We start from the raw sequence: 20,390 nt of genomic DNA, 5'->3' as shown, positions 1-20,390 counted from the left end.
AAACTACTCCCCCTGTCTAGAAGACTCGCTACCAGAGAGTGGCAGCTCCGACATACGTGCTTTTTCTTCAATTTTCATTTTCATCCGTTTCAAAGCTGTAGACACTAATGACATCTGCAGCGGCGAGAACACTTGACGCGGCGAAGGAAAAGGGAAAGAAAGACCCACGCAAGCAAGCAAAACAATAGCGCATCGGAAGGTTCGGAAAACGACCGTGAGGAAGCACACGCGTCAAGAGACGAGGAATCCGCGATATAAAGAAGGAAAAACCAAAGCAACACCTTACAATGTAGAAATACCTCTCATTACGGTGTCCTCCGCCATTCAAATTGTAGCAATAATACTTTCCCTTGTTGCTACCAACGACCGTGATGGAATTCTTTTATCCCCCCTCCCCTCTTTCCTCCCCCTCAGCGTCAACCATCATCTTTACGATAGCAGAAATGCGCCATTTCCCTCTGTCATGGCAAAGCGCAGCTTCTTCTCCATATCCTCCTTGGTGGCGTACTGCGGCAGCTTCAAGTAGTTTTGGCACGTCATCGCAGAGGGCAACAAGTCGCCCTCGGCCACTGCGGCGCTATCAGAGGTCTTGCGCACCACCGTAAACGGAGGTCGCAGCCGACCTAAGCCGCCGACGGGCAGGTGTGCTGATCCGGTCAGAAACAGAAAGAACTGCTTCTGCTCCTCGAGCGTAAAGGACGCGAGAATTTCAAAGAGCCATTGGACGTGCTTGCAGTTGATGGTGTAGCCGTAATTCGCCTCCGAGTACTGCGAAAACTCCTCACGCGTGATCGCCTTCTCGTTTCCTGCGATGAGCTGGTACACCTCCTCCACGCTGAGCATTTGCAGCGCAACAAGAGGGATGTACCAGTGGAAGCCCTCTCTCAGGGCATGCACCGCCGCCGCAACACCGCGGTTCAGCACGAAGTCCACCACAAGGTCGCAGTACTCCTTCACATTGGACGACGTGACCGCCTCCTCCGCACCCTTCGGATTCAGCGCGATGCTGTCGTCACCGGGCAGTGTGAAGTCCAGCGCGAGGTCTTCGATGTTGACCGACGTCTTCTGCGAGGGGAGACGGATCTGCTGCTCCCCCCGCACGCTCGCCTCTGACAAGGCGATGAGCAGCCGGCCCACATCGTCACTGATGTCCTGCATGTCGTACACTTCACACACGTCCCCACGCAGCAGTCGAATGAGGACGGGGGAAAGCGGTAGAGCCGGGACGTGCTCATCCATCAGCGCGCGGCCAATAAAACGGCCCATGAGCCGAAAGAGCGGCACAACGCGTTTCTCCTCTGCGGATCCCGGCACGCAGGGCCTCGGAAACAAGCCCATCGACGCATCATACTCGGTGTCGTCGGCCGACTCGTCCCCGCTGCGCCACAAGCCCAGCCGACGCTCCCGCAGTGTGCGGCTCACGAGGGTGTAGAACTCACGCGTTGGCCCATCGCCCCAGCCTTTCTCGTTGTAGAACTGGAAGCTCCACGTCGCGTTGCGCTCCTTCGCGTCCTGCGAGCTCAGCACCTTCTTCGCGCACTCCAACGCATCCTCACGCCACACCCGTTTTGATTCTTTTGGCAGCTGGCCGTAGATTCCACGCAGCTGCTCGTTCGTGAAACGCTGATCCTGTAGTCCAAAGAGCTCCCGATACTTGCGCATCTGGACCAGGCAGCGGTCCGTCGAGGTGAAGCCGACGTCAAACAAAAACTTACGGGTGGGCAGGCTAAAAAGAAAGTTGCAGTCGAGAGCAAGCTTCACCGCCCATGTGCCGCGCTGCTGCCCGGCGAGGAGAAGCTGCGAGCACTGCTGGATCGCTTTGTTGTTCAGCTTCGCGTGCTGGAAGTCTTGCGGGTTGACGGGGGGCGCGAAGACGCTCATAATAAGCTCCGCGTCCACGTCCTTCAACATGGCCGCCGCCTCCGGCGAGCAGGCAGACGTGCTCTGCTTGCGCAGGTACGCGAGCAGGGAAGCCCAGTTCGCGACGGCCGTGTATAACATGCGCAGTAACGCGAGGACGTCGCGCTGGTTCTCTGCGAGCACCTCCTTGCTATTAGGGAACGTCGCTGCGAGGCCGCGTTGCACCTCCCGTACCGCGCTCGGCTTCATCTCCTGCGAGGGCAGCCGCACCTGCAGCGGGCTCTGTGGAGTGCCGCTGGGCGGGAAGGTGTTCGGCACCTTGTAGAAGCTGTAGTGCTGAGAATCGTACGGCGTGGTACTGTAGTAGAGCATTACCGGTCGGGCGATGGAGTAGCCGGGCGCCGTTGACGTGTCGCGAGGGACGGTGCGTCGCTGCGCATGAGACGAATCGTTGCCGTTCTCCTCTCCTTGTTCTTCCGCCTCTCCTTCACGCTGCTCGTCTGCCGCGGCGTTGCCGGGCCGCTGCCGGCGGCCCTTCCCGTTCTTCGACTGCTGCAGCGATTTGCTCTCGCTCTCTCTCTCCTCTTCCGCTGTCGCAGCATCTGGAAGAACAAGGTGCTCCATGATTTGCAGCATCGTCATCGACAGCGGCAGCACGTGCTTTCCGTAGCGAATCCACACATTCTTCGGTGCGGCAGCCACCGAGGCAGATTGCGAGGCACGACGACGTGCATTACCCGTATTCGCTGCGGACGCGTTCATCGCGGAGGGGGCGGATTGGAGCTGCGGGTGCAGGTCCGGCAACACGTTCGTGATAGCCTCCGCGTCTTGTTCGCCCTCTTCGTGGTCGGTCTCGCCCTCCACTTGCAGCACCTCCTGCAGCAGCACCTGCGTCATGGCACTCACGCTCGACAGCGAGCGAATGCGGGCTTTAATCGACTGCAGCGGAGGGGGGCCGCTTCCTCCTTGACTGCCCTCTGAAGACGCGCTGTGCTGCAGCGACGACAACGTCGTATCGCCTGGAACCGCGACGGAGGGACGATGCGGTTCGAAGCACACGACGAAAAACTTGTGTACGCCGCCCACGAAGTCGTAGCGCGGAACGGTGAAGTTGTCGAGCAGCGTAAGCACCGTGTGCAGATGATGGATAAGACGCCAGAGGAGATTGCTGCCGCCACCAGCCGCAGCATTCCCGCCACCTGCTCCGCCAGGCATCGCCGGCGGCAGCAGCTGCGTTGTGGTCGCATCTTTCGGATTGACCCATGTTGGAGAAGAGCTGAAGTTCGGTGCGATGGGAGACATAGCGGAGCTGGAGGAAAGAACCGCGATGAGCTGCATTAGCGCAAACATGTTTTGCTTCCGTACAAGGCAGTTCTTCAGCTCCCGCACCGCTCCGCTGGAGTAGAACTCGAAGGCGGTGACATCGCCCGCCAGCACGTCCCTCAGCAGTTCGGCCGCCGTTCCCAGTTGATCCTGCCGCAGCTCCTGCACGATGCGGCGAAGAGACTCCGTGGACAGCTCGTCTTCGAAGCCGAGGTATTTGTGCAGGAGCACCGCTGCCTCCGTCCCGATAATCGTCCGCCACCCCAACGTGGACGTGGTGAGGCTGGCGCGCTGATCACGCGGCAGCGCCGATTTCCCCTTCACCTTGCAGCGCTGCTTCAATAGCTGAAGACGCAGCTTGACGCCCTCGCGCACAAACTGCACGCGGTAGACGTCCGGCAATTTGTGCAACAGACGTCCCGCCAGCACAACAGCCAAAGCGTTGCACACGAGGTCCGAACCCCGCAGGTTGTTGTTCAGCACATCGCCCAGCACCGCCGTCGTCACGTTTGCGGCGATGAGTTGCTCGGGCGAGGCCATGTCAATCGCGCTCACCAGAAAGTCTAAGCAGGACGACCTCACGGGCACAACCTCCGAGGAGACGCACACCTCGGCTACCGTCGGGATCGCCTCCAGCACTCGCTGCAGCAGCTCTGGCGATTTATGATAGAGCTCCCGCTTGTCCTTGTTGCGCGCCGTCGCGCCGACCACCTGTTCCATGTCCGTGTAGGAGTGGTGGCCGCCGTTGTCGTTCTTGTACTCCTCAACGATGCAGGCGGCGCAGTAATCGCGATCGGTGCATTGGTTGCAGCGGTACCAGTCCCCCGGCACCAAGCTCTTGCCGCATCCATCACACATAAACGTACTAACGCGACACCGGCCGTAGGCGGCCTTCGTCTGGATCTTCAGCCCCTTCTCCCTCTCCACACGCTGACGTTTCTCGGCGAGAAAGGCGTCGGGGACGCTGTCGTCGTTGCCGTCCCCTACGCCGTCCTGATCTTCTTCTGCGCCGTCCTCGTCGTCCCCCTCCGTCGTGGTGTAGTCCTCATCTGCGTCCTCCTCCTCGTCGCCGCTGCTTTCGTTCCCACCCAACGCCGGGGACCCGAGAAGCGCTGAGCGCTGCGTGAGCGTCTCGAGTCGCTCCAGCTGGTCCAGAGCCCCGTCGCGATACGGAATGAGAAGAGCCGCCAGCAACTGACACACCAGCGTGCGCTGGTGCGACATGAGGCCCACGCCGCGCGAAGCAGGCTCCGTTGACAGAGGCGACATGACGGACTCCGACTGCTCCCGGTCCAGCAGCACCGCCTCACCAGCACCAGCACGAGTCTCATCGGCACCACCGCCTGCGTTTGGTTGCGAGGCCGGCGCAGAGCGCGTCGTGAAGGACAACGGATCCCCGCCTTCCCCGCCCGCTGCAGCCGCCATCGGCGCCGGCTTCAACAGATTTAGCAGCGTCATGAACAACCCACTCCGAATCATGGAGGCGGCGATGCCTGCGCTGAAGCGCACGCCGCTGCTAAGGAGGGAGAAGGCGGAGGAGAGCGTCTCGTCGTTTACGTCGCGCTCCTCCAGCAGAGCAGCTATTTTGTCTGCTGAGTCGCCAAACGCAGCGTCGACGGCGGCCCGATCAGTCTTTACACCGTCGATCACCTGCGCCAACGAGGCGATGGCCTTCTGACGAATTTCGGCGTCCTGGTTCGTCATGTTCTGCCGAATCGCGGGCAGGCTCGCCGACACGTACTTGACCTCGCTGTCATCGATGCCACGGAGAAGTCGCTGAATAATGGTCCAAATCTGCCGCTGCTTGTGAACGGTAAAGAAGTCCGCGAAGCCCAGAACCGCCTCCACGCCACCGTTGCGCAGCATCTCGCGACACCCAGTAGGGCCCCGTGTGATGATCTCCAAGCAGGTGATGCACTGCTCCGACAGCTCCACATCTTCGATGGAGCGCAGGTGCTTCAGCAGCACACTGACAACAACGGAAGGAGACTGCAACGAGTCGAAGGTGCGAGGGAAGGCGTCGAGAATGTACGTGAGAGCCCGCGCAGCCGTGATGGAAACTTCGGGTAGCGGCGAAGACACGATGCAGCGCAGCAGCGAAGGCAGTAGCGCCGGAATGGCAGCGAGTGTGGTGGAGGAGATGAAGCTGCTCATGGTGAGCTGGTCGCACAGCATCTGCAGGCCGCCGTACTGCACCATCGGGTCGGGACTGTTAATGGCACCAATGAGCTCCGTATTGGCCCGACGCAGGCTTCCTTCCGGCAGTCCGGTGCCTTCGACGTGAAAGTGGAATCCCTCCATCACGTAACGCCGTGGAACGTGGAGGTGCTCTATTTACAGTAATAAAAAAAAAAGAGGGAGGGAAAACCACACCCTGAATACTAAAACAGCGGTGACAGGCGTAACCGATGAGCGCTGAGGGAGGCAGCAGCTTCGTTTGGCGTTTCTTTTTGTCGTCAACAGTCCGCGCTCTACACGTTACAACGGAAGGCTTAAATTGCGGCCGTCGCACACTCCGCGACACTCATAAACAAAAATATATATGTATTAGGTGGGAAAGACGAAACCCGCCTTGCTGTTGGGGTCTTTTTCCTTTGTGGCGAGAAAGGGCGTCGCCGTTGAAGCAAAACACACACACGAAAAAAAAACAAAAGAAAAAACTGTCGTTGTAACGCGATGCGAGAAGATAGTGGCGCCGTGTGGAGAGGTGTGTATGCGCGTTTCGAGCGAATAGGAGCTAGTGTACTACCCAAGAAAGCGCTCAACCGATACGACTACTACTCGCAAATATGCAGAGCTAAATCGTTTAGAATAATAAGATGTGATCGCGGACTGCTAAGTCACGAGAAGACCTTTTGAAGACATGAGACGATAGAGAGGGTGAGAGAGAGAGAAAGTAAAAGCGAAGTGAAAAAAAAACCCAAACTGAGACAGCCACATTATTAGGGTGCACACCAGGAACCATTCGGCGCTGCGCACATGTGGGGAGAGAAGAGAGCGCTGCATGCCAACTAGAGAGAGAAAACAACGTATCGCCGCACGCATAGCAAAACCACGCCTCAACGCACCAGAATGGAAGTTGATCTGTAGTGAAGTTTCCGACAACTTCAAAAGGTTCTCCAAAGAAAAGAAAAAAACCCTTCACCGGTGTTGGACATCTTCACTCCTTCGTAGTATTTTTGTTTGTTTCACTCAGGGAGAAAACGAGAAAAAAAAAGGGGATGGTCCACGCCATGTCTCCTTCGCGTGCAGAAAAAAAGCTGCAGGGCCGCACACTACAAGTGCCGCACGATATGGCTAAGAAGAGAGCCCAGCAAAGCAGCATTCGCCCGTGAGAGTAATTCAAAGAGAAAAAGAAAAAGCGTAAAAGGAAAATCATCGGCGGTAAGCCGGAAAAAAAACAACAACCAGATATGCCCCACAGCAGCTAGGAACCAACTTTATCAAACTAAAAGCACGAACACCTTTCTTGCACCAACAAAAAAATGCCTTTCCATCTGCTCGCAGTGAAGAACGTCAGTTGATCGCCTTCTGCTGCTGCGCCGCCTTCAGTGCCTGCTCTCGGCGAATCTTGCGCATAATTTGGTAGTGGTAGTGCTTGTCGAACCCCTTCGCCTTGGCTTCCGCGAACTCGTTGCGGGCGCGCTCCTCGCCGCCTACGCCCCACGCCGGCATGAGCTTCCCCGCCGCATCATCGCCGCGCAGCCATGTCTTCTTGGGCCAGTTAAAAACAAAAGGGCCGTAGATGTACCACTTCCAGAAGCCGACCTCGCCGCTCATCTTCGCATAGTTGCGCCGCAGAATGTAGATGGTGCGGTCGTACGGCTCGGCACTCCAGTCTAACCAGGAGAAAAAGGCCTTGCCGGCCTCACTGGTGGGGCGATCGAGAAAGCGCTTGTAGTACACCTCGGTGTCGAAGTTCCACACCACTTGTGGCACAAAGGTGTCATCGTACTTGATGTCCTCGTAGCGGACGAGGCCGCCGCGGCTATAGTACGAGTACACCTCCATGAGCGTGGGAGGGATCATGTACAGCAGGTACATCACGCAGAAGGGAATCCACGCAACGTCGAGGCCGGCCATCGTGCAGCGGTGTGTTATGTTCGATACTTCAAATAGAGAGAGAGAAAAGAAATGAAGATACAACGCACCATTAAAAAAGCTGAGAGACGAAGGCGCGTGTGCTATGCAGAAAGAGAGCACTTGAGTATCCTTAATGGGCTACTAGAACGTTGTGATACGCTATGGATCTACTACTTCTACAAACAACAAAAAAAAAGAAATAAACGGTAAAGACTCAGATGTGCACAAAGAACTGGGCTCACAACTGTGAGGAGAACCGAACCCGCAAAAAGGTAGGAGGAAAACCTCTGGCGAGACAGAATACGTGTTCGCTGAAGAGGTGCACACGCGCATATCAATAATAATAACAAAAGAAACAGTGCAAGACGAAAAAAACACCGTTTGAGGATGAAGGGAATTGTAGTTGAAAGAGTGAGAGAGATTGGGAAAACTGGACATTTATTGGACGAAGGAGCAGAGATCGGTGCTTTGGTTCTGCGTGAGTTCGACACACGGTGAAGGTTCACTGTTTCTTCAACTGAAGATCAGACAACAAAAATGAAGAATAAAGCTCATCGACGAAACTGTAGCTACAGAAAAAAAAAACCTAGTACGCTTTGCCAAGAAGCCTCCGTGTTCTCGTACGACGACACATCAGAAACCACTTCATTTTCCTTCTTCTTTTTTAATTAAGCTCTAGCATTATTTCCAACATGAGACCGGTCACACCCGCACACAGTCCAGAAAAGACTCGGGTTTTCACCAAACACCAACACACACGGCAGCAACCAACGACCCCTCCAGGACCACGAGATACCTGCAACTTGCCACCGTGTAAATCGGTACAGTCCTTCCTTTGCCCCACGGTTTTCAAGAGGGGAGAAGAAAAAAAGTTCGTAAGTAGAATGAGGATGAGCAACCTTTGTTCACGCGTTTCCCTCGCCAATACTCCTCTTAAACGTCCGCGCCAACGATCTCGACGATGGCGCTTCCCCGGATCACCGTGGTGCCAAGCATGGTCCGTTCCTCCTCGCTGTTCTCCGCACCGGTGCGCGTATCGTCCATCGCGTCGTGCAGCACAATACTCATGTGCTCATCCACCCCGCGCAGCACGCCAGAAATCGAGCGACCACCCTGGATCTTCACAATCACCCGCTTCTCCATGAAGTGGTTCAGGTTGGGGAGCGACTTTGTAGGCGGCATGTTTGCGGAGATCTTGTCTAATGAATGTAGCGCGCTTCCAAAAAAAAAACCCAAGAAGATATAAATGTGTGTATATGAATATATAAGCTGCGACAACGGAGGAAGGAGGAAAGCACGAAAAGAAAATGAGGTTGAGGAAAACAACGGAAGTTCAGGTGAAAGGAAGTTGCCGAATCCCCTTGCGGACGAGTTGTCGATGAGAGCCATCAAACGCTACACGTTTTCAAGAAAGGCAGCGAAAGTATCATTCGTTAGGAGACATCAAAAACAGCGTATTTGCTTCGCTTTCAAAAAGAGAGGGTAGCGAAGCGGTTGAAGAAGCTCGGTGCGATCAGTTATTCTTGTTAAAATCAAAGCTAGCGTTCTTCACCCTACGATCTTCGTTTCTTTCCTCCACCACGTGAACCAGTGAAGGAGTTTCCATTTTTAGCGGTTTGTTTTGTCTGCTGATATTTTCTGTTTGTGCATCGCGTAAAGAGGAGAGCTAAGCGTAACATCGAAGGTATGTACATCCGAAAGAAAATGAAATGAAAAAGGTATATACAACAGCTTCTTTTAAATCCGTGCGTGGTGCTCCGCAACACGTCGGAGAGAGAGTTACCGCGGCGTCCACACTTACAAACATGAGGGGGTGGGGGAGACGAACCGTGAACGCACGCACGCACACACAAACAATCACAATCACAATCACAATCGCAATCACCGCTGCCCTCTACGCTACGGAAAAGTCGACAACCGTGACGCCACGCGCACACAGGCATTCCGATCCGCTTGTGTGCGCCATCCACATCCACGCACTCTAATCGTTTAGCTCCATGCCGTCTTCCAGGTCTTCCAACGCTCTGAGGCGTTGCGCGTACGCCTCGTCACGCGCGTCCGCATCGCCTGTCTTCTCTGCCTCCACTCTGTCCATGTATTGGGCAGACACTTCGTCCAAGTTGACCTCAGCGTCCGTGGACGGCTTTGTCAACTCCGCCATGTACGTGCTGCGCCGCTGACGCTGCTTGGCGTTGGCGCGCTTCTCCTTCACGGCACGGTCCAGGTTCTTGTCGCGCAGACTTTCGTTCTCGAAGAGGGTGCCGATCACATTCTTCTCATCCGTGGCTAAGGTGCAGAGCGAGGGCGACAGCTCCATGAGCGACACATTGCCGTCGATGCCGCCGGTGGCGATATACTTGCCGCAGTGCGAGGGCTTCAGCGTGTGCAGGGCGTAGTCGGACACCTGGTAGGACAGCGACGGCGTCGTTTGGCGGAGCATGAGGTCCCACACATCCAGGTAGCCGTCCATGCGTGTGGTGAAGAACACGCCGGGTCGCACCGTGTGCCATGCACCACAGGTCAGGTACGCCTTGTGGTAAAACGTGCTGAACATGGGCGTGAACTTGAAGTCCTCGAACCACAGCCGCGCCGACCAGTCACCGACGGTGAGGAAGTACTTGGAAAAGATTGGGTTGCGCTGCACCGAGTAGATGGGGCCATGGTGGCCGTTGAAGGTGTTCGAGCCGAGCTTCTCGTGCTGGGTTTTGCCTTTGCGGTTGCAGGACAACACGGTGCCTTCCTCCGTGCCGATCATGTACTTGGCTGGTCCGCCCACCTGCGGGTCGTAGTCGAGGCAGAGGCCGCCCAAGATGCCCTTGGCACCGCCTTCGTTGTTGCGCGGCTGCAGCACCACGTTGTCTTCGCTAATGGAGTGAATTGTGACGGGCTTCTCGGGGAGGCGGCAGTCCCACACAAAGACGTTGCCGTCGGTAGAGACAGAGAGGAGCTCACCGGATTTGCTCTGCAGCCACTTGATGGCCCACACTGGGTCCTTGTGGCTCTCCTCGATCAGCGAGCGCGCCGCCGGTCGATTCGGCTGACGCGTGTCCCAGAACTGCACCACCCCGTTCCAGCTGCCACCGGCGATGAGGTGCGGGTCTTTTGTGTAGTACTCAATGCTGCACAGCGGCGACGGGGTGACGAGCGTCTCGGACGGCTCGTTCGGGTTCAAGATGTCCCAGATGTGCGAGTTGGTACTCATCGTCGGCGTCTGGCTCTGGAACTTCAGCCGCGAGTAGGCGACCGCAATTTTGCGGCCGTCGTTCTGCCACGACAGCGCGGCGGCGGTGCGCTTCTCCGCGGACGGGTCCTTCAGCACCGCCAGCACCTTCACCGCAGCAGGGCCGACGGAGTCCTCCTCGTCCGGAGGCGCTTCAGGGAAATAGCGGCCGTAGATGTCCAATGCCGTGTTCTGCTTCACGCAGCGCTCCACACACTGCTCCGCCAGCCGCGTGCACGTCTGCAGGTAACCTTCCTCCCGCTCCACCTTTTTGCAGTACTTCATCTTCTCCTCGAACTCGGACGGGTCGACGGCGTTCGGCCAGCCACCCTCACAGTGGAACTGTGCGTGATTCTTCATGCGCACCGAGTCCGTGTTCGTGCTCGCCTCCGACATCTGCGGCACGTTTTGCACCTGCGTCTCCTTCGGGTTCTGCGAGGTGAACTTATCCTTCAACACCTCGTTGGGGGCGATGTCGGCCAGAATTTCACTCTCGTTGGCCTGGAACTCCGGCATGCGGCCGAACTCCCGCGCCGGACGCGAGTAGCTGTACGAAATCTCCGTCATCTTTGCTCACAAAAAAAAATCCTTCCAGTAGGTGCTCGGCACGGATGGCAGCAACAGCAAGGAAAAAAGGAGGAAAGAAAAGCAGCACTCACACACACGCACTGTTTGGCACTGCAACCGATGCACAGCCGCAACACGATTTGGGAATTTTCTTTGCTAATATCTCTAGGGGACTGCAGTGACCAGAGAGACCAAACTTCGTGCGTGTTGGCAGTAGAGGAGAAAGGAAGGGGGAGGCCGAATTGAGAAGGGTTGAATTGAACCAAAAGTTGACGGAGGAACGACATGTAAGTGATGAAAGCGTCACAAAATCCGCTGTTCTACCCATCAAGCCCAACGAGTATTTCAAAGGTGCATGGGCATCGACACGACAACGACATACACACACCGTTTTGCGCACGTGCCGCGTAGATCCAGCTCTTTCGCAAGAGAAAAAATACAGTTTTTTTTCGTTTGCTTCAACCGTAGGTTGGGTAGGTTGGTACTGTGGCTTTCGACACCAGCGCACAGCAGTGACTGAGCTCGCGGAATACGAGGCAAACAAACAGGCAGAGAGCAGAGCACGAACGCAGCCACAAGAGAGAACAGCAAAACAGCGTGCGAAAAACGGTCTGACCGCTCATGCACGACTCTTCCCCTCCTCCTCCTCCTTCTCCTTTTGGATATTTTGCAGAAACGATATTCTTTAGAACACGATAGTATTTCGATTCAACGAAGAGGGGCTGCAGTTCGATGTCTGCTCCGGAAAGTAGCAGCAGCGGGAGTACATCGCTGTGGAACAACAACAAAGGGTCACCTTCCGAGGAATATCTCGCTACCGGTTAACGGTGCTTGCTCAACCAGTCCTCTAGTATTCCTTCACCCATTCCTTCTTCTTGATCTTGAGCCCAGACGGCGTGCCGGCTGCGCCGTCGTCCGTGTGCGCCGCCTCATCATCTGTGTTCTCAGGCTGGTATTGATAGATGAAGGTAACAACGGATTTGTCTTGCACATCCAGCAGCATGAAGGACGGTGGAACGTCGGCCCCGACGGCGTCATCGGCGCCGCTGAGCGATCCAGGATTAACGAAGAGGCGCGAGTCAAACTCAAAATACTTCGAGTGATGCGTCCCACCAGAGACCAAAACGTCCACATCCATCTCCCGTTGCAGGGCCGCCAGGGAGTCCTTGTCGCCGACGGGCACCACCTGATGCCCGTGGATGAGGCCAATCTTGACACCCTCCACTGCCACGACGGCCGACTCAGGGAAACTCTCGGTCCACTGTCGATCTACCTCACTAGCAGTACAGTGGACTTCTGCCGCAATAGTTCTTAAGTAATCGTACATCTCCTTGCAGCCGACGCTGCCGGTGATGAGAATTTTGTGGATCCGCCCAGGCACGAACATTTTCCGAAACACTTCCGGGACGCCGCAGGAGCGCTGCGGAACCCAGGTGTCTCCAACTACTAATACAAGCACCATTGCGTTGTTCTGCTATGGCGTTTTACGTTGTGCGCGGAGGACGAAAAACTCCGGTACGTCCTTGAATTTTCGGGTCTGCACTGTGGAATATAAAAACAACAATGACCTACAAAAAAATAAACAAATGCAAAGCAGTCGCAGTTTTCTATTGATGTACAGAGAAGGCAATATATATATATATATATATATCAAGAAATACAAGAGAAGGACCACAGGACGAGGAGGGAGGTAGTGGAGCGAAATGAGTATGGCAGAAAACTCACCTTTTTGCCAACGAGCTCGACGATGTCGCTGATCGCAGAAAGGACACCTTGGAGTTTCACGACGAGATTCGAAAAGCAGCACCCCAACGCTTTTCTTTTCCTCCTGCACCAGCGCACCCACACCGACTCTTTCTCGCTCCTCTCTCTCTGCTTAGACAGCCGTCATAGCGACGACTACAAGATTCTTGCTTCTTTAAAGGTCCAAGATGGGTGAATGCAAGGAGAACACCAAACTGAGCGCGAGCGCAAGAACCGTAAAACTCACCGTAAAAAACGAGAAACTGAGCACACAAATGTATGGAAAAGCAGTTGAATCACCTAACAACACAACGCACATGAAGGGAGCCGAAAGCAAGGAGGGGTGGGGGTGGTGGTTCGCTGCATCTTCGGAGCCGACAGCGCCGTTTCCAGATAACAATCCCCTCCTCCCCAGATCCATACCTACTGCACCTCGGGCATCGTGAAGGCGGCGTACGTGGACTCGACAATGACTAAAAAGAGAAATACAATCATAATCACGCCCATGAGGCCCGCAAACAACAGCAAAACTCTCGGCCCTCGGCGCGGCGCCAGCGCACTCCGAAAGTGCAGAGCGCCAGCGCCACCCCCACTAGGAGTAGGCAACGGCGCACGCAGTGGCACGGCGTCGCCCTTCAGCTCCTTCCACCAGCGGCCCGCTTCCACTGCCCACTCTCGCCACGTGCCGCCGTCCTCGTACGTGATAGATTGCTCTGCCACCTCGTAACGGCTCGGTTGACCCACTCGCACACCGCGTGCTTGGGGGATAGTGAGCCCGCCACCTGCTGCCGTGGCAGACCGGACTTGCGGCACCACCACGTCGTGCTCGGCAGCAGCAGCAGCGGTGAGGGCAACGCGCAACTCGCGCACTTGATCTCGCAGTTTCGCCTCCGCCGCCACGGCCTTCAGACACGCCTCCTCTGTCTGCTGCGTTTTGTGCTGCTCGCGGGCCAGCTGCTTCTGCACCTCCTCCAGGCGGCGCTGACAGTCGCGAAGCTCAGCGTCGGAGTGGCGAGCCTGTGCTTCAGCCCTCTGCAGGGCTTCCTGTAGGTTTTTGTTGTCTGTGTAGAGACTGTCCAACGCCTCTTCGCGGGCTCCATAGTCCTGGTGAAGCAGCTCCAGCTCCGCCTGTAGTTCCTGCACGGCCGCGAGTTCGGGTGAAGTAACATCGAGGTGTGCTGTGGTGCCATCGCTGGACGCCTTGGGAGGTGAGGGGGTGGAAACTGGAGCGTCAGTGCGAACGGTGGGAGCGGCCGCGTTGGGGTACGCAGCAGAGGTCATCATCTCTGCCACTAGAGGTGCCTGCGGCTCCTCTGCAGTTGGGCCCGCAACATCTGGGCTTGCGTTGAAGAGAGGAACGAGCAGTGCAGTAGGGGAAGCAGCAGCAGCCGGTACATCCCTCCTGTGACTCACCACACGGGCACCGCTGCGCCATTCCTCCAGCTCTGCCTGTACAGCATGTAGCTCCTGCATCGCCGCGCTACTCTGTTCCACACTCGCCGCCGTGCTCTGGCGCAGCTCCTTTTCTTGTTTGATTTGATCACTCAGTAGCGCCTCCCGTTCTGCGTGCCGCGCAACATGCTGCTCTAAGCTCTCCACGGTCGTCTCGTACTGCGTGCGCTCCTCTGCCCAGTGTTGCACCAGCTTTTCCAACGCTTGACGCACCCCTGTGTCGAGCGCTGCACCGGCGAGGCCGCTACTCTTCATTAGCAGCTGTGTCTGCTCGTATTGCTTCTCGCACCGCAGCTGTGTCCGCTCCTCTCCGCTGCGCTGAACCATCTCTTTCAGTCGCTGAATCTGCTCGTGCAGCGAGGCGACGTAGGTGGCATCCAGGGCGCTGGAAGGCGCAGCGACGCCGGCCGAACCGCTCGCCGCAACAGTGTTGCCGAAAAGCTGATGCTCGAGCAAATTCTGAATCACCACCTCCAGTTGTTCATTTGCCGTGTCCCAAAGCTCACGCGAAGCCGCAAAGCGCAGTCGCAGCCGCATTAGCTCCTTCTCGATTCCGGCGCTTTCCTCGCGCAGCTCCTCGTAGGAGTGAACCTGGCGGGCAAGCTGCTGAGTGAGTGTGCCAATGTGCCGTCGCAGCACGGCCGGATCGGACGAGGAGGTCACGTTTCCGTGTGGTTCTTGGGGAAGAATGCCAGCAGTGTCCTGTTCCTTTCCCATTTCCACCACATCTTGGAACTTCTTGAAGAGTGAATTCATTGTAAAGCGAGAAGAATGACAGAAACCTGTTGTTCTCTCTCCGAGATATTTATTTGGTGATCTTTTGAAATGTATTGCAGTTTCGCTGTCGCTACGAGGGAGTATCCTATTTGCCTCCGCCGTCGTTGGGAACGTAGCCCGCCAGCTGTTGACTGTAACGGTGCCACCTTCGTGAGTGGCGGCACGACGAATGCGGGGAGGGAGGAAGGAAGCGAAGATGATAGCGGAAGAGACATCAATAACCGAATTATCATGCGTGCTCCTTGAATCAAGCAGTGCAACGCAGCGAAGGCAAACGGCTGAGAAAGAAAAATAAGACCAACACGCTCAAAATGCCTTTTAACTTCGCCGTCGATACATAGATGTTAGTCGATGGAAAACGCAGCTGAGTAGATCGCAAATCGAAACTCTTTCATGCTTCTTTCTCAGTCACCTGTTCAACTGTTCAATTGTTCTGTTCTCTTATGCGGCATTCACGTCATCGAGTAGCGCACGCACAGAATTCTCGGAGAAGCCGCACACCTCCTCCTCCGTGCCCGGCTCGATCTTAACCTCGCTCTTTTTCATATCCGCGTCCTCCACGACAAAGGCACCAGCGGTGTGAAAGCACTGCCCCCGCTCGACCACGCGCGCTATCGCGTCCGCTGGAATCTCGCGGTAGAAGGTGAGCGTTGTGTTCGGCATGGACAGCATCCTGTCCTGTGCGAAAGAGTACAGCACCGTCGTCATGACGGTACCCAGTTGGTTGTTTGAGTAGGACCGGATAAAAGCTATCGCCTCCTCCAGCGATTCGGGCTTCTCGCGGATTTCGTTGTGGTAGTACACCACTTGGTCAAAAGTCACGGCCACGCTGCCGGGACGCTGCGCAAGGCGCGCCTGCAAGTCGGCATCCTCGGCGATCTTTTCACGCAGCGCTGCCATCTTGCCATGCGCGATCAGAGAGGTCAGAGAAAACGGATCGGCGGAGCGGAATTGCTTTTCATCGATGTCGGGGGAGAGGTACTCGAGATCGAAGGCGTCGCCGAAGTGGGTCTGCGCGATTTCACGGCGACGCGGCGCGCTCGTGCCGACCACCATGATTGGCTTCGCCATCACGCCGAAGTAAAAGGGTGAGCTTAGTTAGTGTGAAGATGAAGCAAACAGAAAAAAACAAACGATACGTTCGACGCAAGGGGGTGATGTCAGCGGCAGGAGATGCTTCGCTTTGCGGTTATCAGGCAGCAACAAAAACCCAAAACTTCGCTACCCTGACGAACGATGAATGCAACGATACTCTATGTAGGTCGTCCAAGTCGATCAAGCTGCCACACTGTAGGTTTCACAGAACCAACGGCGTAGACGTACACCAGATGATCCAGGGCAGAGATAAGCGAACAGCTTTGCCGCGACGAAAGCGGAGCCCAGAAGGTGCGAAACAAAAAAAGAGAGAGGTGTAATACCGCAGAGAGGAATACGAGAAAGAACAGCAGCGCCTGAAGTTCGAGGCGATTAAAGAAACCGCAGCGAAGCTGGCTATGCACACGTGAAGTCAACGATGCATGACGAGGCCGTCAACGCCGCACGTTTCGCTCGAAACGCGTTAGACAAACGAAACCTCGATTACGAAACACCGAACACACACACACACACACACTTCGGGAGAACGCGAGAAGGAGCTCCTTCGTGTTCCCATAGAAGCAACAACAACAGAAACGTAGGCGTGACCAGATCCGGTTCTGAAAAAGCAGCGCAGTCTCCTTGTCGAAAAATTCTTCAGACTATGATTTGATTCCTTATCACACTTAACATCAACCTCATCTCAACCAACAACAATTGAAGACGAAAAAAAAAAGAACAATACACAAGAATGGGTAGCATGTGAAAACAGGAGGGACGTTGAGGCACAAAAGGCTGTCATCAGGTCCAACATCACACGCACATACGCCGACACATCCCCACACAGACAGAGGGAAATACGCACACACACACACGGGCACCCCCACGAACCGCTCGGGAAGCACAAGTGTGCGCAGATGAAGAACAACGAAAGAAGGCGCTTCCATTGCTGCGTGCGCCTGCATCCGTGCGCGTGGCGCGCTCTCTACGCGTCCTAACTGCGTCGCAGCTGTGGGAACATTTTTTGGTCCATTGTTGGGGGTCCGCGTTTCAGGTAGGCCGTAAAACCGCTCCATTGCTTCTCGCTCTGCAGCCGATACGTGTCGCGGTGCCGCCGCGTTGTGCTGAGGAGAATCTGCTCCTTGAGCAGCTCGCGCTGCTGACGCTTGTGGAAGCTCTTGCTGTCTGCCTCCACGCGCTGCACAAACTGCTTCAGCTTCTCTCGCGGGACGTGATCAAAGTTGACGATGAAAGGGTGCTTCAGGAGCTGCCCCACGGACCACCGGATCGATACATCTACGCACACGGAGCGCAGAATGAAGTCGTAGAACGCCTCAGACCAGTTCAGCGGCTTGTTCATCTTCGCGAGCCTCAGCAAATTGCCGTAGTTCCAGAAATCGGATTTGAATTGCGCACAGGGGTGAATGCCAGAGGCGAGCTCGAGCAGCATGATGCCGAGTGACCATACGTCTGCCTTGGCGGTGAACTCGACCACCGCCTCACTTCCGTACACAAACTCGTTCGTGTCCATGTCGCGGTGCACGATGCTGGCCGCAAAGCGCTCCGGTGCCTTGTACAGCATCGACCCAAGATCAATGCCGCGTCGTTCCACGTGCTGTTTGTCCTCCATCACACACCCGCAGCCGAAATCGGCCAGCTTGAACCGCTGCTGATCGTAGCACAGCAGTACATTGTCGGGCTTCAAGTCACAGTGGATGATCGAGTAGTCGGTGTGCAGTTCATTTAACCCTTTCAGCACGTCGTGGGCAAGCATGGAGAGAATTACCTCCGGCAACGGCGTCTCCCGCTCGACCTGTCGCTCCCACGCAGCCGGCTCGTTGTACGCGTTGCGCCCCAGCGCGTGACGTGGGGAGCCGTACTTTGCTTGGTCCGCACGTCGCTCCATCATCAGATGCTTCGCCGCCGCGTCGCCTGACATGTACTTGCGGAAAGTCGACTGCGCGATCCCCATCAGCTCCTCCTTTGGGATGCGGGAGACCATTTGCTGAATGCTCTCCACCCCAAACGACATCAGCTCCATCAGAATACTGAGCTGCTTCTGCTCGACGTCGAGGGAGGCAACGGCGTTGAACATTTGCATCATGTACTCCGGCGGTGGCCGAGACCGCTGCAGGCTGATCATCGTCAGCTCCTTCACAAGACCTTTCTTACGCCCCTGTCGCTCCACATCATTCGTGGCGTTCATCGCCTCGTCAATGTTCATGCACTTCATCGCGTACACCTTGCCGTCCACCCGCACGCGGAACACGGTCCCCTGCGTGCCCTTCCCGATCAGCTCCTCAATCACAACGTCGTCCATGTCTAAAGATCGGTTGCTGTGCCCAATGTCCTTCGCGGAAATCGGCTTCGCTCTTCGTGCTCCGTTGCTAACGGTGTTGGGTCCCCCGCCGTGGCGCGGTCCCCGACCAGAGGTCATCGATACCAACGACGAGGAGCTGTCCTGGTGCCGCAGACTCGGTGAGCTGTTCGAGTGCCCTAAACGCGCCGACCCGTTAAATCCTGTGTTGGGCGAGACCACCGACGTCGGCGTAACGGCGGTCGCAGGCGACGGCATCGTTGCCGGCGTCGGGGCGGTGCCTTGAGAATTCACGGAGACGGAGGTGGGTGGCACCTCGTGTGTGAATGTACTAGCCCGCACTGGGGTATTGACGTTGGTATTGCTGCCGCTCTTGCCCACGAGTGTCATTGCTCGTGCGGTACAAAACAGCGGAGAGCCGAGCGGCTTTGTAGCACCGTCAAAAAGCGATGCCCATTCCGGTGCGACTGGAAACGACTTGGACGGAAACACCGGCGACGGCGGGATAGGCGTAGAGGGAAACAGCAGCGGCTGTGCGTTGCCGGTCGCCGCTCCTTGCGGAGCGGCGAGAGACGCCAGGGACACCACCTCCCGTCCGCAGCCATCGGCGGACATTTCAATGTTCAAGATGGCCTCTTGCACCGTATCGACGGAGCGCATGGCCTGCTTTTTCTGCCGCAGGCGCTCTGTCAAGAGCCGCGCATCCTCTGTGCCGGTGAAAGTGCTTTTGCCCTCGACAAACATGGAGATGCCATCAATGAGAACGAAGATGTTCGTGTTGTTCACGTGGATGAACTTGGCCTCTCCTTGTTGTCCTCCCAAGTTCGGCGACCGTCCGCCACTTTTGTCGAGGGCGCTCGAGGAGGACGCGCCGTCATTGCGAGCCAGTCCATCCGCCACAGTCATCTGAGAATCCAACGCCTTGCCCTGACCAGCGGTGGAGTCGAGTGACGTCAAATCGTTGAGCGAGTTCAAGTTGGACATGCTAGCACAGCGGAAACTTGGGTCCGTCGTCACCATGGGCGACACCGTGCTGTCATCAATGTCGATGAAGAATTTGTTCAGCTCCTGCTCGTTCTTTTGTTGTACCTGCACCTCCGGCACGTGCGATTTGAGCTGCGGAAGATCAAACGACGGCCCCGTGCGGCGCAGCGGTCGCTTTGCACGCATGTTTGACTAATGACTACTTACTGTTGTTTGGTGTGATATTTTTTTCTTTTCTTTTGCAGGAGTAATAATAATAATTGTAACGTAAAGGAGAAAGGAAAGGCGACAACAGCGAGGGCAAAGATGAGTTGTCTCCGGTGAGGCCGGTGCGTTGGCGACGCCTCAACACGACGAAACCTGGACAACTCAAAACAGAGAGGAAAAGGCTTAGGAGGGGAGAAAAACAAGAGGTCAACAAAAACCAGCACATATAAAGGTATACGCTTAATCGCTATCATGAACAACAATAAAGTGCTTCAAAAAAAGAAAAGGAAGAAAAGCGGCAGACGCCTACCTCTTCTGCGCATGAGTTTCTACAAGAGAGAAATGCTGCTGTATGTGTTTTCCCACGTACCACAGACACACGCGCCACATACTCACGATTGAGCTGGGCGAGCGAGAAGTCAGGATGAAGCCGTCGTTTCGAGTCTCGATTGTTGTGTGTGTGTGTGTGGGTGGGGGATTAGTCCTGTAGGAACGGGATGTGGCATTACGATGCAGCCGGGAAGGTTGTCAACGACCGAAACAAGAGAAAAAAAAGAAAAAAAAAGAAAGACGTGGAGCAGAAGAGTTGGGCGTACAACGAACGGAGTTACGCAGCGTATTGGGAAAAGGCAAAGTCCTTTTCGTTTGGTATCCGTCTCACGCATACACGCAAGAAAACAGGCAAATAAGACAACTTCTCTATTACGACCCCTGTAGTACTTGTCCGATGCAGGTGTTCTGCTTGATGCTCCCCCTCCTTTCCCTTAAACACAGCTCGTTACT

At 55.9% G+C, this 20,390-nt stretch overlaps 8 protein-coding genes across 9 annotated transcripts; all 8 read right to left on the bottom strand.

Moving 5' to 3' along the window:
- Positions 1 to 429: 429 nt before the first annotated feature.
- On the bottom strand, positions 430 to 6,037 carry ABB37_01155 (hypothetical protein; the record flags this gene model as incomplete). The annotated part of the gene is made up of 1 exon (XM_015797553.1): positions 430 to 6,037. Exon 1 carries the CDS (start codon positions 5,482 to 5,484, stop codon positions 430 to 432), a length of 5,055 nt encoding a protein of 1,684 aa, XP_015663073.1. The 5' UTR covers positions 5,485 to 6,037.
- A 662-nt stretch (positions 6,038 to 6,699) lies between these two features.
- Positions 6,700 to 7,579, bottom strand: ABB37_01154 (hypothetical protein; the record flags this gene model as incomplete). The annotated part of the gene is made up of 1 exon (XM_015797552.1): positions 6,700 to 7,579. Exon 1 carries the CDS (start codon positions 7,264 to 7,266, stop codon positions 6,700 to 6,702), a length of 567 nt encoding a protein of 188 aa, XP_015663072.1. The 5' UTR covers positions 7,267 to 7,579.
- A 620-nt stretch (positions 7,580 to 8,199) lies between these two features.
- ABB37_01153 (putative small nuclear ribonucleoprotein) lies at positions 8,200 to 8,484 on the bottom strand (the record flags this gene model as incomplete). Its single annotated transcript, XM_015797551.1, has 1 exon — positions 8,200 to 8,484. The coding sequence occupies exon 1, from the start codon at positions 8,446 to 8,448 to the stop codon at positions 8,200 to 8,202; it is 249 nt and encodes an 82-aa protein (XP_015663071.1). The 5' UTR covers positions 8,449 to 8,484.
- Positions 8,485 to 9,247: 763 nt separating this feature from the next.
- ABB37_01152 (putative dynein) lies at positions 9,248 to 11,251 on the bottom strand (the record flags this gene model as incomplete). The annotated part of the gene is made up of 1 exon (XM_015797550.1): positions 9,248 to 11,251. The coding sequence occupies exon 1, from the start codon at positions 11,051 to 11,053 to the stop codon at positions 9,248 to 9,250; it is 1,806 nt and encodes a 601-aa protein (XP_015663070.1). The 5' UTR covers positions 11,054 to 11,251.
- Positions 11,252 to 11,900: 649 nt separating this feature from the next.
- Positions 11,901 to 12,662, bottom strand: ABB37_01151 (vacuolar sorting-like protein; the record flags this gene model as incomplete). Its single annotated transcript, XM_015797549.1, has 1 exon — positions 11,901 to 12,662. The coding sequence occupies exon 1, from the start codon at positions 12,513 to 12,515 to the stop codon at positions 11,901 to 11,903; it is 615 nt and encodes a 204-aa protein (XP_015663069.1). The 5' UTR covers positions 12,516 to 12,662.
- Positions 12,663 to 13,219: 557 nt separating this feature from the next.
- On the bottom strand, positions 13,220 to 15,173 carry ABB37_01150 (hypothetical protein; the record flags this gene model as incomplete). 2 transcript variants are annotated; one of them, XM_015797547.1, is made up of 1 exon in its annotated part: positions 13,220 to 15,173. In XM_015797547.1, exon 1 carries the CDS (start codon positions 15,002 to 15,004, stop codon positions 13,220 to 13,222), a length of 1,785 nt encoding a protein of 594 aa, XP_015663067.1. In that variant the 5' UTR covers positions 15,005 to 15,173. The 2 variants fall into 2 exon arrangements, with proteins under 2 accessions (XP_015663067.1, XP_015663068.1); XM_015797548.1 differs by having other exon boundaries at positions 13,220 to 15,091.
- A 293-nt stretch (positions 15,174 to 15,466) lies between these two features.
- Positions 15,467 to 16,383, bottom strand: ABB37_01149 (hypothetical protein; the record flags this gene model as incomplete). Its single annotated transcript, XM_015797546.1, has 1 exon — positions 15,467 to 16,383. The coding sequence occupies exon 1, from the start codon at positions 16,094 to 16,096 to the stop codon at positions 15,467 to 15,469; it is 630 nt and encodes a 209-aa protein (XP_015663066.1). The 5' UTR covers positions 16,097 to 16,383.
- Positions 16,384 to 17,093: 710 nt separating this feature from the next.
- On the bottom strand, positions 17,094 to 20,093 carry ABB37_01148 (putative protein kinase; the record flags this gene model as incomplete). The annotated part of the gene is made up of 1 exon (XM_015797545.1): positions 17,094 to 20,093. The coding sequence occupies exon 1, from the start codon at positions 19,584 to 19,586 to the stop codon at positions 17,094 to 17,096; it is 2,493 nt and encodes an 830-aa protein (XP_015663065.1). The 5' UTR covers positions 19,587 to 20,093.
- Positions 20,094 to 20,390: the final 297 nt, after the last annotated feature.

This window comes from Leptomonas pyrrhocoris (assembly GCF_001293395.1).
Source record: "Leptomonas pyrrhocoris isolate H10 chromosome Unknown, whole genome shotgun sequence".
Taxonomy (NCBI): domain Eukaryota; phylum Euglenozoa; class Kinetoplastea; order Trypanosomatida; family Trypanosomatidae; genus Leptomonas; species Leptomonas pyrrhocoris.
The sequence above is the reverse complement of the archived record's forward strand: the minus strand, read 5'-3'. Positions and strand labels throughout refer to the sequence as shown.